The 16,850-nt window shown below is 44.1% G+C and overlaps 1 protein-coding gene across 1 annotated transcript in view; it reads left to right on the top strand.

Annotated features, from left to right (window-relative positions):
* The first annotated feature begins 20 nt into the window (after window positions 1–20).
* Window positions 21–16,850, top strand: part of DELE1 (DAP3 binding cell death enhancer 1) — a 21,526-nt gene continuing 4,696 nt past the window's right edge. The window contains exons 1-7 of the mRNA XM_083448768.1: window positions 21–182; window positions 270–381; window positions 7,113–7,188; window positions 7,338–7,473; window positions 7,699–7,839; window positions 9,210–9,271; window positions 15,105–15,198. Coding sequence (XP_083304894.1) covers window positions 131–182; window positions 270–381; window positions 7,113–7,188; window positions 7,338–7,473; window positions 7,699–7,839; window positions 9,210–9,271; window positions 15,105–15,198 — 673 coding nt within the window. The 5' untranslated portion in view covers window positions 21–130. The remainder of the gene's footprint in view (window positions 183–269; window positions 382–7,112; window positions 7,189–7,337; window positions 7,474–7,698; window positions 7,840–9,209; window positions 9,272–15,104; window positions 15,199–16,850) is intronic.

Below are 16,850 nucleotides of genomic sequence, written 5' to 3'. Positions count from 1 at the left end.
CCCCTTCGGCCTCTTAGAGGAAAGGGGCGGGGCATCCGGAGCTCGCCGGAGACCCCCGGAAGTCAGCCGCTCGTGGGGCGAGCCTGACGCAAGCCGGGCGCTCTGGCGGGGGGCGACGAGGCCGCTCTCTATGGTCGCCGGGACGATGCTGTGGCGGCTGCTGTGGAGCCTCGGCCGGGGAGGTGCGTCCCGTCTCGGGGCGGAGGGCGGGCGCGGCGGGGGCCTCTCGCCCCTCTCCTCATCTCTGTCTCTTTCTCTCCCGCGCGCAGTGAGGCTCCCCGGAGGAGGAGGAGGAGGAGGCGGCCCCGCCGCCCTCTGCCGCCACCGGCCTGTGGGCCCGGCCCGGCCCTGTGACGGAGACCCCTCGCCGACCGAGGACAGGTGAGGCGCCGAGACCAGGCCGCACCTGCAGCCGCGCTCTCCGTAGGGGTGGGTGGGTGGGGGACCCTGTCATTGTCATTATGACTGTTATTTATTGGGACGTGAGCCGCCTCATCTTGCCCGCAAGCAGAGGCAGGAAAAATAAAGCGCCAAGCAGGACTGACAGGAAGAAGAAGCCCCACCTGCTTCTGAAAAGGGCGAAGGGCAGCTGCAGGCTGCCCAGGGAAACGGGGGCGCCAGGTGAGCCTCCGTGGGTTACCTGCGCAGGTGTAAACGACACACACACCTCCGCCTTGAAAAGCTGCTGGATCAGCTTCGTTACGTTAATTCAACGAGAAGAACTTGTAATTGGATTTCAATTAAACATGCAATTAATTGGTCGCTCTTTTGAATTTTATTGGGTTATCGTCTTTCTTAGCGGGCCATGCAAAAAAGTTTGGGAACCAGCCAATAAACCTTTGGCTGTTACACAGAGACTTCAGATAGAGAGCAGCATCAGAAACACAGCAGGCAGTGCTGTCGTTTCCTTTTAATCAGACTTTGCTCCTGTGTGGGTGGATTTTGAAAAGGCAGTGAAAGCAGAAAAATAACGAGATCTATCCTTGCTTGCAATCTGAAACATGTTTTGGGTTGGATCGCTTGTGGGAATCTAAAACAATCACTGACAGAAAGAGAACCAATTTCCTATATAGGTAAAGGGACCCCTGACCATTAGGTCCAGTCGTGACCGATTCTGGGGTTGCAGCGCTCATCTCGCTTTATTGGCCGAGAGAGCCTGCGTACAGCTTCCAGGTCATGTGGCCAGCATGACTAAGCCGCTTCTGGCAAACCAGAGCAGCTCACGGAAACGCCGTTTACCTTCCCGCTGGAGGGGTACCTATTCATCTACTTGCACTTTGACGTGCTTTTGAACTGCTAGGTTGGCAGGAGCAGGGACTGAGCAACGGGAGCTCACCCCGTCGCAGGGATTCGAACCGCCGACTTTCGGATCGGCAAGTCCAAGGCTCTGTGGTTTAACCCACAGCGCCACCCGCGTCCCTTAATTTCCTACATAGTCAGGTACTATATCAGTGGGGCAAAAGGAGAAATAAAGAACAGCGACAATTTTCTTGTTTATTTCCCCAACAATATATATATAAAACAATATTAAAACGAAAACCTTTAAAATTGGACTACATAACTGGCAATAATTTATTACTGTACAGTAACCATTCGTGGCTGAAATAAAGTTATAAGGCATGAATTTTGTGCTTTATAACTTTAGACTACATTTGGATTGGTAAGAACAATTGTTACTATTCTAAGTGCAAAAGAAATGATGGAAATCCATACAGTGGTACCAAGTGGTATCTTGGTTTGCATACGTCTTGGATTACTAACACATCAAACCCGGAAGTGCATGTCCCAAATTTTTTGGGAGGTCCCATTGTTAAAAGCACTCCTTGAGTTAAAACCTGTTTTGGTTCACAAACAGACCCCCGGAACGGATTATGGTTGTAAACCAAGGTACGACTGTATTTTTGCAAATTTTCTTTTTAAATGGTATCACAGCTGTGGCCTTAATAAAAACAAATTGGCTAGAAATGATGACATAAAATTGTGATTTGCTATAGTGAGGAGATTAATAAGAAATGTATAATTTTAGTTCGTTTGTTCGTTCATTCGTTGAAGGAGACATAGCTGACGAAGATTGACCCACAGACCAGAAGGTTCTCACCCCTGGCCTAAACTGATACCTCACAGCAAGCCCAAAATCTGGGCAAAACCAGGCCATAAGGCAGAAATGGGAAGCCACAGACTCTCTCTGGCCCTTGGGACTCTCCCCACACCACACCCCCTGGCTAGAATGTTTCCTTGGATTTTGATTATGATTCTTGGATGGAGGATAGAGAGGGATGTCTGAGTGTATGTAAATACAAGTCTACTGTACAACCTTAAAGTTAACGTTTGTTGCTCTAATTTTGCACTGGTATTTCCCCCCTAGAATGCTTCCTTTAAAAGAATTCATTTCTCAGACTGAAAACAGCTTCTCCATCCCAGCCCTAACCTTGGCTCTTCTCAGCATTAGTTCTGTCCTGCGATATTCATGCTGGGTGGCAGCTCAAGCATTTGTCCAGAAGAAGAGTTCTTGTTTGCCTGAGGCTACATTCTTTAAAGCAGATTTCCAGTGTGCTTAAAGGGAAATATGTGCAATTTATATTCTCAGCATGTGATTGTAATGATCAAAGCCATTTTTTCTCTGGAACCAGACTTTCAAGCTCATGCTCATTTTTCAGAGCTCATTGGCTTTGGTTGCAAAACTGTACAAATAAAGGGCTTTAGAAACTGCAAAGTTTATTCACCCTGGGGTTCTTTTTGTGGGGTGCGGAGCGGGGAAACCTTAGCTATTTCAGAGGGAGGACTTTTCACATGAGGGCTCTTCAATAGTTTGCTACCTTCACCTTAGTGTAGCCAAATTTTGGCAACTGTAAAGTGATCAGGAAATATTGCTCACAGCAGTCACACAGGTTATCAATATAGCTTTGGCAAGGATTGTGTTATTTTAATATCTTTGGGAGTCTTATGGAAATAAAGCTTTGAGCTTCTTGTCACCTGTGCTTTTATGACTTCTGGTCTGCCCAGCTCCACATTACAGCTGTTTCAAAGATGAATTTTGGGCATAGTTATGGTTAAGGGTGGGTTGGGAGAGCTAATGTGCCTTAGAAGAGGGCCACGTCTCCTCTTTCTCTTACTTCAAGCCTCCACCTTGTTGTGTTGTATCCGTTTTAAGCTCATAGAATTGTGCCTGCAAGCATGATATTCTGCCCCAACAAGACATGGGTCCAATTAGGAAACTCTCAAATAGGAAACGTACCTTTTCCTCAATTTTTGTTCAATCCAATTTCACATGCCTTTTGTAATAATATTAAACACATACACACAATGCTCTATTGACATTTGGGAAAAAATGGCAGAAAAAAATACTGTTCGTATATTCACCACTAATGCCAATGAAGTACTATTCTAAAGCTAATGCCTCTCTATTAAAAATACATTATTTTGACAACCAAAGGGTTATTGTTTGAAATATTTTTACCAAAATTCACGCCCAATCTCAAGAAAGCAATTAACCTTGGCATTGAGGAACCTTACCTGTAAGATGGCTTCACGTTTATCAACTTTTAGATCTATTGCAAGACCCTGTAGTCCACTCTCATGCCACTGATCTGTTCCCCTGATGGAAAGGTATTTGTGGTAGCAATGTTTAAGAGCTTACTGAATTTTTATTATGAGATTTTAAATAAGTTTAAAACCTAATTGGGAGATGAACCTGAGGGAAACCAAAGATGAAGCTACCTGGTCAGGAATGTGGAGGGAAGGCCCCTTTAAATCTAACACTGTTTTTACAAGGGAACAGGCATTAAAAATAGCTCATAAATGGTATTTTACACTGGTCAGTTTTTCTGGTATCTCTTTGGAGTCCTACCATTTGTGCTGGAGAGAATACGGTCAACGGAGCACATATGTGGTGGGAATGTCCAAAACAACAAATATGGTTTGAGATATAAGTAGACATTTTAAAAATTATTAAAGACCATATTCAGTTTTCTCCAAAACTTGCTTTACTCTGGATATTTGAAAGAATAAATGAGGACATTAAATCCAAAGAACTGCATACCTTCCTGATTTCTTGCAGCAAAATTGTAACTTGATGCTGGAAGACACTTTTGATTCCAATATTACAAACTAGTGGAATAAGATTTGGAACTTTGCTCTTCAGGAAAATAATAATTTAATAACAATAATTTTATTATTTATACCCTGCCCATCTGGCTGGGTTTTACCAGCTACTCTAGGTGGCTTCCATCACATATAAGAACAAAAGATGTCAAACATTTCAAAAAAGCTGAGACGGCATTTCAGATTCCTAGAGGGAAAGGTAGAACCAGGCTCCTTCATGACAATCTGGTGGGGAATTTTTAGACTTTGTTAAAACCCATCAAATACATCCACCTGTTCCTTTGGCAGTTACAGACCTCTGTACTCACCTTGGCTGGAAGAAACGCAACCATAATCCTTCTCCTCAACATAATCCTTTCACCCTCAACTTCTTAGTTGTCAGCTTAACCGTACTGATCCTTTATATAATAGTATAGCAATATTATGAACAGTTGTTATTGCCCTATGCCTCATGTTTGTTTTTCTGTTCATGTGTATGCAGAGTATTAGTTTTTTAACTTAATAAATAAAAAAGCTATGCCTGCCAGCTTTCCTTGGAAAACAGTTCCCACCGTCACCACGCAATTCTTTTGTAGCCAGAGGAGGTGGTCATGTCATTCCAGTTCTTTTTCCATTGCTACCTCTACACATACACTCAGCAAGGAGCTGTGGCCAGTCCCGGCTCTGATGAGTGAACCTGCATTATATATCTGTTTTCAAGCAGCTCCCCATTAATGCTTTATATTTTTAGGTTATTTTATATTTTAAAGTGATGAGTTGTGAAAGTGGTTTGTGTCAGTGTTTTGCCCTAGAATCTGACCCTGTTAGAATATTGCTTTGATGTGGAAACTGGTGCATGTTTTCAGATTAGCACCCCATGCTCCAAGCATAGCCTAAGTCCCACTGAATCCCTGAGGCGCTTGGGACAGCCGTTACTGATACAGATTTAATAACACTGCAGTTCATTACATGGTCACAGGTTATTAAACAGAGAACACTGAGGAATTAGATTTCAAGACTTTAATAATGCTCCAAATGATATAGGTAAACCATAAAATAAGCTGTAATACAATATTCCCTCATCTTGCATGGGACTCAGATCCAAGGGTTTCACGCAGCACTATTTTTCTAGAAAAAGAGGTGCTGGAACTCACCATGAATGCCTCCCTTGTTCTCCTATAATGGCAGTGCTGCCCACCTGAGAGGCGCCGGAACTGAGTTCTGGTGAGTTCTGGCTGAAAGAAAGCCCTGGTTACATCAAGCTAGCAAGTAAGGAGGTGGGGACAGAGCACCCCCAATACTCCCAGATCTGGCACGCTGAGTGGGCCTTGCTCAGCAAGCAAAGCATAGAGCTCTAAAACTTTTTTCACACTGGGTTGCCAAAGCAGACCTGGTGCTAAAATAGCTTTTAAGCTCTCCGCCTTGCTTGGGGAGCAAGGACTGCTTGGTGTGCTGGCATGAGATCACCCCCAAAAGTCAGATCGTCCCATGAGATCTTGTGAGAGCATTCCAAAGTTGGTATGCCAAGTGGACCCAGTTCAAAGAGATCTTTTAAGCTACCTGCCTTCCTTTGAACTTTACCTGGTTTAAACCAGTCTGCCTTCAACAGCGTATTGTTGAGATCGCGCGAGTCAAATGCATGTAAGATGAAGGATTACTGTTCTTGGCTTTCTCAGTTAAACAGAACTTCCCCCTTATCCCTTTGGGGTTTTGAGTGGAACATTGCACATGCAGGGACAGTTTTTCCAGGCCTGCACTTGAGTCCTTCCTGTCTCACCTGCAGGATACTGTACTAGGTGTGGGGGTTACTGTCTGTGGGAGACACTGCTCCCAGCTGTTGGTAGAGCAGAGTGTTAAAGCAATACATTTTGGCCAATAGACAGTATTCACATATAGCACAGTGTTGAAAAGTAAGTGGTGTGTGTGCACACACAAGTGCATGCCTCTGTGTGTGTGTTTATATAGGCAACTCCCATTCACAGGTGTTCAAGGCATGTGCAACTGCACACAGGGGCAGCTGCAGAAACAATACCTTGTAGCATGGTTGCTGCCTTTCTTTGTTTTCCTCTGTGGGGTACTTTCTTCCAGTTGTGGAGGTGGAGTGGAAGTTGCTGTTGAATTTTTGTGTCCAAGGCAAGGTACAAGTCTGGGTTCTAGTTAAAGGAGTGTTAGCTATGTGTTCTGACAGGCTGCTTTGTGCAGAGTGCCCTTTCTCCCTACATACCATCACCCTTGTGTGTTCTGAGTGTGCACAACCTGAGGCAAGAAAGTAATAGCTCCAGCATTTGAGTTATCTCCCTCTGTGGGGTTCATAGACTGTTGGTGGTATGTTGTAACTGGGTGCTGGTTTGCATCATATTTTACTGCATCATGAGGGTGGCTTAAGGTGTAGGGGTAGGCAGAGGTTTTTTTGTTTTGTTTTTCTCTCTACTGAGATTTTTTAAAAATAAACTATTTAAAGTGTATCTCATCTTCTACTGCCATGGCAGGGGGGCGGTAAGGGGTTTCTGCCATATCCAGCTGATCATGAGTACAGAATTGCAATCTAAAATCCAAAAGATTTTTCATTATCCTCTAGAAATCTGCATTTTGCTCCAGCTTGAATTACATCCATGCTGGAGAGGCAGAACACAACCGGCATCAGGCTTACACAAGCTCACAGACAGAACCATGTCCTCGACTCAAACATCACTATATATTAGACACTTGCCCAGAGCTTCCAGTGCTATTGTTCTGGATCCACCTAACACTAAATTGAAGCAAGCATAGGGTGAATAGTTCATAGGGGGAAAAGAAAATTGTTCAGTTAACTTTTCTACCTCTGCTTACATACAGGAGAAACCTAGATGAATATTAATATGAAAACTGAGTGGCAGGTAACCCCACCCGCAAGAAAAGCTGGTGTCTGAGTGTAGATTTTGGAGTAGGTCACACATAGCCTTTTCTCCAAAGCTTTGGTGCAGGCTGAATTAAATGCAAGCTTATTTTCTGGTTTCCATACCCGTTTTCTTTTCTTGTCCTTCTTTCTGAAGCCGGCATGGTAGGCACCAGCAGCACAGAAGTTGTGGATGTGGGAACCTCTTGCATCACTGCACATCCTTCACCTTGGTAAGTAGGCCTGGGATGATTGCATGGTAGAAGAGAATGATCGCTTTGGGGGGCAGAAGCCAGGGTGTCTTTATGATAGGAACAGAGTTGTATATAGCCTTTAACAAAGCTGTTCTGATAGTCCCTAATCCTTGCTCTCCCCTTGTTAGAGTGCATTGGCTGTTCTTGCTGTGGAGTTGGTGAACCATGTTCGAAGGCTGAGCTCTGTGCAACCAGGTGGAGGAGATGTTGGGTTTTACCAATTGGAGGGTCATCTTGCTGTTTTGCCCCAAAGTCAACATTCAGGTAAGCTTGCCAGGGAATGGCACAACTGAGTCTAGAGCATCATGTGCTGGGAAGAACACACTGCGCACACATGCACACACTTCAGTTATATGTACTGCACTTGAAACTCCAGCAGTAAAATTGTATCAGAATTGTAAAGACTCCTAGATGTTTGAAGATCTATCTTTGTAAAATAGGGATTGAGACAGCATCCTATGTACTTTTAATATTTTTCCTCTCCTTCAGTCCCTCCCACAGCCCCTTCTGCTTGCTCCAGTGGGAAAGAGGAACAACATTTCTTCGTGGGAGATGACTCCGGCTATGCACCAAAGAATCCATCTAGCAAAACTACACAGCCAAAACAATATCAATATGTTTCAGAAACAGGTACAGATCTTGATTTTAGAATGCAAAGACACGTCAGAAGGCATGGGGTAGTGGCCAGCTGCAAACGAGGACAGGGAAATAGCAGGTCGTGCAAGCAGCCTGTTCTAAGGCAGAAGCCTGGAGAGAATTTGGCTTGGGACATGGTTGCCTGAGATGTCTGTGGTTAAACAAGAGATTCACTTGTGGGCTTTCCAATCAGTAGCTGCTTTATGGAACTTTCCAGTCAAGTACCTTGTGTTTCAAAAGCATTTGATTTATTTGGGTTGTTAAATAACAGAGAAGACAGGTTTGAATGAATATATCACCCTTATTTTCATACTTTTAATGAAAGGAGAAAGTGGGACTTAGAAATGTCTGTAAAAAGAGGAAGTTTAAAGTCTTGTTGAAACAAATTGATGAGCAATATAGTCATCAATAAATTATTAGTAACCCAAGTAGCTGCAATTTAAGAAGAAAATTTGTTTACATTAATTACCTTCTGGCCATAGGTGAATGGGAATGTGAAAATATGTTTGGGGTTCTTGTAATCAACAAGTATTTGGGTCATTACAGAATCTCTACAAATCCAATAGAGGGGTGGGTATAGCTGTACAGTAACCTTGTGGCTAATGTGAGAGAAGTCCTGTTTCTATGAACCAGTGAAGTTGCCTTACTGATTCAAGCCGTTTAGCCCAGTACTGTCTTCTCCAGGTGGCAACTGTTTTCCAAGGTTTCTGCAATAGCAAGTCCCATCCCTCCTCTAAGATCCAGGGGTTGAACCTGGGACTGCTCTATGCAAAGCACGTGTTCTTACACTAAGGTAATGTGGAGGCGCAGGAGCGTGCCCATCTAATCACACAACTGCCAATAAGGAACCCCCTTATTAACCACAAGTTTCGTCCCAGTCTGGTGAGCTTTTGTGGAGACAGGCAGCAGTATAGGCCTAAGTATAGTGCTATACCTGACTGGGCTCTCCTGCTTCTGTCCAAATGTGTCACAGATTCTTGGTCCTTGTTCCACTTTCATGATCTGTGCCACAGGTTGCTGCCCATGTTGTGCAAAGAACGGCTCTGGCCCAATTATTTATTTGACTGAGCTCTCAAAGATGAGCAGGATGACTGTTGAGTCAGAATAGACCCATTTAAATTCATGGATAAGGTTGAGTTAAACCTGTTAATTTCAGTGGGTTTATTCAGAGTGAAAGTTAGTTGAAGGGACGTAGAAGAGAGCTGTCCCCTGTAAGGCATATCACAAAATATTGCTGATTTAACAGAAGAGTAGGAGAGGAAGCTGCAACTTCCAGATCTGTGCAACCAGAACTATGGCAGGGAAGGCAACTCGGTGTGGAGGCCCAGACGGTCATTGCCTTATCTTTTTTTGTTTTTTTGCAGGGGACATCCTCTTCCTATCCAGCACAGGTTCTGAACCAGACTCGTGCCTACTTCGCTTGCAGGTAATTCCTCTTTTCTTTTTGTGGGACTTGACTTTTAGCATGAATTTAGCTCAGAGTTTCTAAAGTAAGAGATAATGAGCTAGGGAAGGGTCTTTAACTTTTCGAAAGCATGAACACACTCTCTGCATAACCTTGATACCACTTGCCGTATTAGTATCATGTGGATTTCATGTACATTTTGGTATACTTCAGGGACATCCGTGATAGCTTTGAGACCAACTAAATTCAGGGTAGAAGCAAAGGCACATATTTTAATGTTTGCTTTGGAACTCCTACCTTGACATGATTGTACAATGAGAGTAAGAAATGGATATGCCTACGTAGATTGAGCTATGAGGCAACACAGTCTTGGGCCATGATCACTAGCACCACCCCAGGTGAAGAATCTTGGCTTGCTTACTGAAGCGGTATTGTCCACGTTTCCTTTTGTTACCCAGAATTTGCAGGTATACCTTGTCTCTTGAAATGTGCCAAACATTGAGACAGCTCACTTAATGCAAACTGTATACAGTGGTGCCTCGCAAGACGAAAAGAATCCGTTCCGTGAGTCTCTTCGTCTAGCGGTTTTTTCGTCTTGCGAAGCAAGCCCATTAGCGGATTAGCGCTATTAGCGGTTTAGCGGCTATTAAAGGCTTAAGGGATTAGCGGATTAGCTGCTAAAAGGCTATTAGCAGCTTAGTGCCTTAGAAAAAGGGGGTGGGGAGCGGAAAAAAACCCCCAGGAATCGCAAGACATTTTCGTCTTGCGAAGCAAGCCCATAGAGAAATTTGTCCTGCGAAGCACCTCCAAAACGGAAAACCCTTTCGTCTAGCAGGTTTTCCGTCTTGCGAGGCATTCGTCTTGCGGGGCACCACTGTACATTGACATAAAAAGTGTTTAAAGATTTTGGCTTGACTCATCTGACAACAGTTGGTTGATGTGCATTCACACAATGCGCAGGTTCCAACTGTTCAGGGGATAAAGCCACTAGCAACAGAACGTTCTCCAGCTTCTGTGAAAGAAGAAGAAAATACCAACTTTGGCTGGGATTAAAATTCCTATGCCTTCCCCATTCTGGCACTCTCCAGATGGTTTGGACTTCAGTGTCCATGAGCCCCAGCCAGCATGGCCCATGGTCCAATATTATGCAAGTTTTAGTCTAAAACATGGAGTTCACATGGGCACCACATTGGGGAAGGCTGCCCCGGAACAGTGAGGAGAGGTTCAGAATGGAGCAGAGCCGCAGAAGGAGGCTGAGTAGTTAGTACAGGCTTCCTCAAACTCAGCCCTCCAGATGTTTTGAGACTACAATTCCCATCATCCCTGACCACTGGTCCTGCTAGCTAGGGATCATGGGAGTTGTAGGCCAAACACATCTGGAGGGCTGAGTTTGAGGAAGCCTGAGTTAGTGTGATGAGATACAGGAGCCCAAGGGAAGGATAGGTGAAAGAGACTGAAACCTTTAAAAAAGCAGGACAGAGAAGACCAAGTGGTATCTGATAAGAAGGTGGAAAGCTCACATGGCTGTACAGATAGAAGAAGCTATATGGTAATAGCAGGAAGTAGGCTTGTCCAGGTAAGGAGAATATCTAACAGAGAGTGGTGGTGTCTCAGCTAAGTGGTATCAAGTAGATGCGGGCTGAAAAACAGAGACCTGGGGAAATGATGGTGTCACAACCGAGATTGGAGATGGAACTGGATAGTGAACTTTAAACAACAGCCTTGCTGTGTCTGCCAGGTTGTTCAGGCCTGAGACACATGGTTCGGGAATTTTTCACCTAGTGCCTTACTAGGATTTCCAGTTTTACTGAAATCATGTTTAAAGATACAAGATGCATTTTAATCATGACTGTAGAAGTTAGGATTGATGAAAGAGGCAAGGAGAGTAAGGCTGGGGCAAGAGCTCACACAGGGCTGTGGCTGGGTACTCTTGAATTCAGGTTGTTGTCATTATTATTGTTGTTGTTGTTGTTGTTGTTACAATGGTACCTTGGTTTACAACCATAATCCGTTCCGGAGGTCCGTTTGTAAACCAGAACAAGTTGTAACCCAAAGCACGATTTCGCCAATGGGGCCTCCAAAAAATTGTTGTTTGTAAGCCAAAAAAATGGGTTGTGATCCAAAAAAAGGTTGCAAACCAGGACACACACTTCCGGGTTTGACGTGTTTGTAATCCAAGACGTATGCAAACCAAGACATATGCAAACCAAGGTACCACTGTATTATTATTTCCTGCAGCATGTTGCACTCAAAATACCATACAAAAGGAAAATACGGGCAATGACCGATTAACACGCGTCTGAATGATGCCCAATCATGCACATGTGAACGATTCCAAACCTGGAAGTGACCCCAAAAGTCTCTAAACACTTCACTAAAAGGGTGGAATGGGGGCAGGGCAGGGTGGAATGGGGGGTGCTTACCCGAACTCCACCGGTGCTCACAGGGGCCAGGGACAGGTGGGTAAGTTCTGGATCCAAATCTGAAAGTGCACTTTTCATGCCAGAGAGCTGCATTCACATCTTTTGTATTATTATCAAGCCGGGCTTTATAGCTTCTGATACAAAAGCATTTTTAATTTTCCATGAGGAAGGACTAACCCATCTTGCTTTCTGGCAACAGTCCTTCCTGCTTCTTAATGCCGACAAGACGAAGAGTATCCTGTAATATATACTTCTGCCATCTGATGGCACCAAATCATTCCAGTCCTGAAATTGCTGACTCTGTAGATTTGCTAAAGATTCACTGAAAAAATAAAACACTTACTTGGCTTCAGCAAAATTAGCATGTGCTAACTTTCTGAAATCTTCTTTTAAAGTGTTGACTTTAATGTCAAGAAATAAGGGATATACTGAAGAGTTAAGAGGGCAAAAAATCATTGTGTATACGTCACCTAAAAAGCCCTCTAAACATCTGACAGGAAGTGAAATGTACCTCAAATGGCTATGTTGTATCTGATGATAAGAGATTCTCCAAATGTTCATTGCTAGTACAGTGGTGCCTCGCAAGACGAAATTAATTCGTTCTGCGAGTTTTTCCGTCTTGTGAATTTTTCGTCTTGCAAAGCACGGTTTCCCATAGGAAATGCATTGACGGTTTCCCATAGGAATGCATTGACGAATGCGCAAGACGTTTTCGTCTTGCGAAGCAAGCCCATAGGGAAATTCGTCTTGCGAAGCAACTCAAAAAACAAAAAACTCTTTCGTCTTGCGAGTTTTCTGTCTTGCGAGGCATTCGTCTTGCGAGGTACCACTGTACCAGATTGAGAGAGGCTGGACTCGGTGAACCCTGTGATCAAGCAGGGCTGCTCTTGCTATAGCTGAATGTAAAGTCTTGAGTGCCAGCATGTTATGAGTGCCGCAGGTGGAACTGCCTGGACCATCTCCCCACTAATGTGGTTTTCCAGGGCTTGGGGAAAGGTTTCCCTGCCCCCGCCCCGCCCTGCCGCCTGATTTCTGTGACATGTTCCAAGTCTTCTCTTAGTAGATCCAGTGGATGAAGTATAATCAGTAGACGTAGTATAATCAGTTACTTAAGAGTTGGTAGGGGGGAAGAGGGATTGATTGATGAACCACCGTGAGGGGAATAGAAGTCTCCTAGCAACTCTCAGCACCCTTAATGAACTATAATTCCCAAGAATCGTTGAGGGAAATTCCTCCAGGGAATCTTGACTAAACACCCCAGTTGCAAAATTAGTTTGATCAAGACTTACAAGAATGGGACGTTTGTTTAAATGTAGGTCGGTTAACGCACAGACATGCAACCACAATTCAGTTCTGAAGCAAACTCCAAGAGCAATTTTCTTCTACTGCTGCAAATTTAGCATGCATTCTAGAAAAGTAGTACAGTTTATGTGTGTAAGCAATACAGTTCTGTTCTAAAATAATTGTGCAACAAACATGTAACATGGTAAAGAAGGAATCTGTTCTGAAGAGATGGAGAATATGATTTAAAATGCATCATTTTGGGCTTTGGCATGTAGCCATTAAAACTGTGGCCATATGTCATGAGATACATCTGAATGTATCTAAATTTCCAATAGAAAAAAAGGATAATGGCAATTTTGGATATTTTGAACTGATCTCTTACACTATCTTTCTGTTGAGTTTTGAGTTCCCTCTTTCCAGCTGGGGCCTATTCACATGGAGTTGGTATATTATTTTATTTGTAAAGAGTACCAAATTCACAGCTAGGATAGCATATTTCATGTCACCAAGGTCTGCAGTCCAAAGCAGTGTGAAAATGCCAGGACAGCCACTTGTGACATTTGTCAGTTCGCACCTCTGAACTTGCAGGGTCACTGCTATGGCAACATTCTGACCAGCAGTTTCCCAAAGCCCAGTGACAAGTCTACACTTCAGGAAATGACTCCACCTGTCCAGTCTCCTGCTGGAGGATATGATTGTCAGTATATTAATCTTGATATTTTCAGCAGTGGTAGGAAATCAGACTTTGTGTTCAACACAAGTGGGAGAATGAAGTAGTTTTTATCTGTCCACTTGCAAATTGCCGCAGTTGCTCCAGAAAACCCACCCACTTCTTCCTCTCTTATTTATGTGATCCTTAGGTTAAGAGCCATTAGGAAAGGACAGTCTTTTAATTCTCACTCCAGATGTCAGGTGACTGTAGGATTGCCACACAGTATGAGCATTTCTTTGGTACAGAACAGAACAGTAATTGTGGGCACCTTTAGAAATTCTGAAGAAGCAACTGCTTCTGAGCAAGTTTTCCTAGGACAAAGAACCTGGGTTGCGAGGAACGGCTGAAAGATTCCTACTCTACCTTTGCATCTCCCCACTTATACGGGGGTTATTCTCGGGTACTTTGCATATACAGACAACAACAGATATAGGAGTGGACCAGGGAGAAGAGACGGTGGAAGAAGATTGGAAAAAAATTTAAAAATTTATTTAGAGAAATATTGTAAAATTAATGAATGTTAGGAAAATGTTGGAATGAAACTACATGGCTTTAATAGAAACATTATAAGGAATTAAGTATAAATAAGCTTTAGGGTTTTGATGGTAAGATAAGGTTAGAATAAATTAAGATAATTAAATGACAGAAAGCAGTGAAAGATGGAAAGGATTTGCGGAAATAATTAATAACTAGAGTACAAAAAAGGGAGGTGGGAGGAGGTCGAGGAAACAAGTTAATGAAAGATAATGATAAATATTGGATGTGTTTTTAATTGTTTTTGTTTTGATGTACTGTGTCTTTTGTTTTGTTTTTTATGTATTGTAATTATTTGTATTGTTTATCTTTTTTCTTTTTCTCATTTTTCCCCCCTGTAATTTTTAAACTTTTAATAAATATTATTTTTTTTAAAAAAAACAACAACAGATATAGGAGTGTCCAAATGATGTGTGATTGCGCATATGTGCAGACGCTGAACCTGGAAGTAGCCCCCAAACATCATAAAGATGTCACAAAACGGGCAGAGCTTGAGGTTTGGGACGTATCCCCCACACAACATGCAGATTTCCCATACCATCTAAAAAGCCAAACTCTGTCCCAAATCTGCCAAACTCCACAATCATTTCTTCCAAACCTCCTTTCTCAAACTGGTGCAAAGGCTCCTGGGATTGCAGTTGCAAAGGCTTATGCGATTGCTATCCATTTTCTCAACTCTTTTAATGCCCTCCTCCTCCCCCCCCCCCCCCCCGCAGTTTTCCCACTCTCTTCAGGCTGTTTTTGTGCCTTTTACCATTTAAATTGATTGATTGGTGCCATATGCATACACAAACACATGTAGGTGGGGAAGATGCCTGTAATGTGAAAGCTAGTGCAAAGATAGGATTGTCCACAGGTGGGTAACCTATACACAGTTTTCATTTTTGCCTCTTCTGTTCAGGGCAATCTGGAAGAGGAGTCGTCTGTTGGTGAAGCTGCTTCTCAAGTGCAGCAGGTGTTTCAAGCCAGCATTTCTGTGGCATCAAACATCCTCGGTAACAGCTTATAGAGTCTTCGTCTTACTTATCCAGTCTTCGTCAGGCAGGGGGTTCTGCCTTAGACCTGACAGAGATACTAGAGGTTTAAGCCACTGACATTAAAAAGGGCAATGGCTCAGGCCCAGAGAAAGGACTTCTCTAGCACAGCAGTCTGTAGGCCCCTTTCAGTTTTATGCAGTTTACTCAGCCCCCTAAGTATTCTGCATAGGATTATCTTGTAACATTTGCTGGGAGAGCAGAGCGGTTTGTTCTGGGATGCAGCAAAAACTCCCTCTTTGCCCCCTTTTTATATGGCTAAACCTTCCCTTGGTCTTTGGTTAAATCACCTTGGCTTGCTCCATTCTCTTGGTTGACCCAGTCTAACTTTGTACAAGCCAGTTATCTGGTATATTTGGAAGAACGTCTGCTGTATCATATGCTACCATTGATATGCTTGGACATTTGAGTTATAAGGAGAGAGGAGTAGAGTCTCAGGGATCAACCTTTGGTCTTTGCCACTCAATGGGGATGGAATAAAGGATTCCTAGGCTCCAATTCGGGACGCGGGTGGCGCTGTGGGTTAAAGCCTCAGCGCCTAGGACTTGCCGATCGAAAGGTCGGCGGTTCGAATCCCCGTGGCGGGGTGCACTCCCGTCGTTTGGTCCCAGCGCCTGCCAACCTAGCAGTTCAAAAGCACTCCCGGGTGCAAGTAGATAAATAGGGACCGCTTACTAGCGGGAAGGTAAACGGCGTTTCCGTGTGCTGCGGTGGCTCGCCAGAGCAGCGATGTCACGCTGGCCACGTGACCCGGAAGTGTCTGCGGACAGCGCTGGCCCCCAGCCTCTTAAGTGAGATGGGCGCACAACCCTAGAGTCTGGCAAGACTGGCCCGAATGGGCAGGGGTACCTTTACCTTTACCTTTAGGCTCCGATTCGGCCATGACTACTTCTGAGTGCTGAAGGAGGGGGGGGTGCCTCTGTGGTAGAGGTGGCTAACCTGCAGCCTGCAGATCATACACAGCCCTCCCTAAAAGGTTTTCTGTGGCCCCTAAAGACTCCCCACCCCAAAGGTTTTGGTTTTTACTGAAACTGATCTGAACTGTTCCTGAACTGTCTGCTGTGTTCATGGAATTCCCAAAATTATATTTGGTCTCCATATTGCTTCTGCAGTCCTTCCATAGAATAGCTGGCTCCGTATGCTGAGGGTTTCCGCAGTGCACAGTAGTCTTGGTTAGCTTTCAGAAACGCTTTCCTACTGATGGCTGCCCAAGAGAGACTTCCACTACTGTTCTCATGAACTGCCTGTTCTCCTGGATCATCTCTTTTTGGCAGCCATTGGTGACAGCTGATTGCTGCACTTTAGAGCCAGCAGGTGAAGGGCTCATCCAGACTTGCTTTTGTGCCACACTTTCTAGGCACGAGTATGTGCTTTAAAGTGCTGTGTCCAAGTGCCCATCCCCCCGCCCCAGTACTTTCCCCATGAAAACCCACCCTTAAGCTGAATCAGAGCAAACAGCAATCCGCAGAAAGCTCAGAATTGCCATTTGTTCTGCTTCAGCATTAAAAGAGCAAGTTTCCGCAGGAAAAGCACTGGGGGGGGGGAGGGGAAGTGCTCAGACCTGGCACTTTAAAGCACAGACCTTCGTCTAGGAAGTGCAGCGCAGAAAGAAA

Source organism: Podarcis tiliguerta (genome assembly GCF_965153285.1).
Source record: "Podarcis tiliguerta genome assembly, chromosome: 7".
Lineage (NCBI taxonomy): Eukaryota > Metazoa > Chordata > Lepidosauria > Squamata > Lacertidae > Podarcis > Podarcis tiliguerta.
The sequence above is the reverse complement of the archived record's forward strand: the minus strand, read 5'-3'. Positions and strand labels throughout refer to the sequence as shown.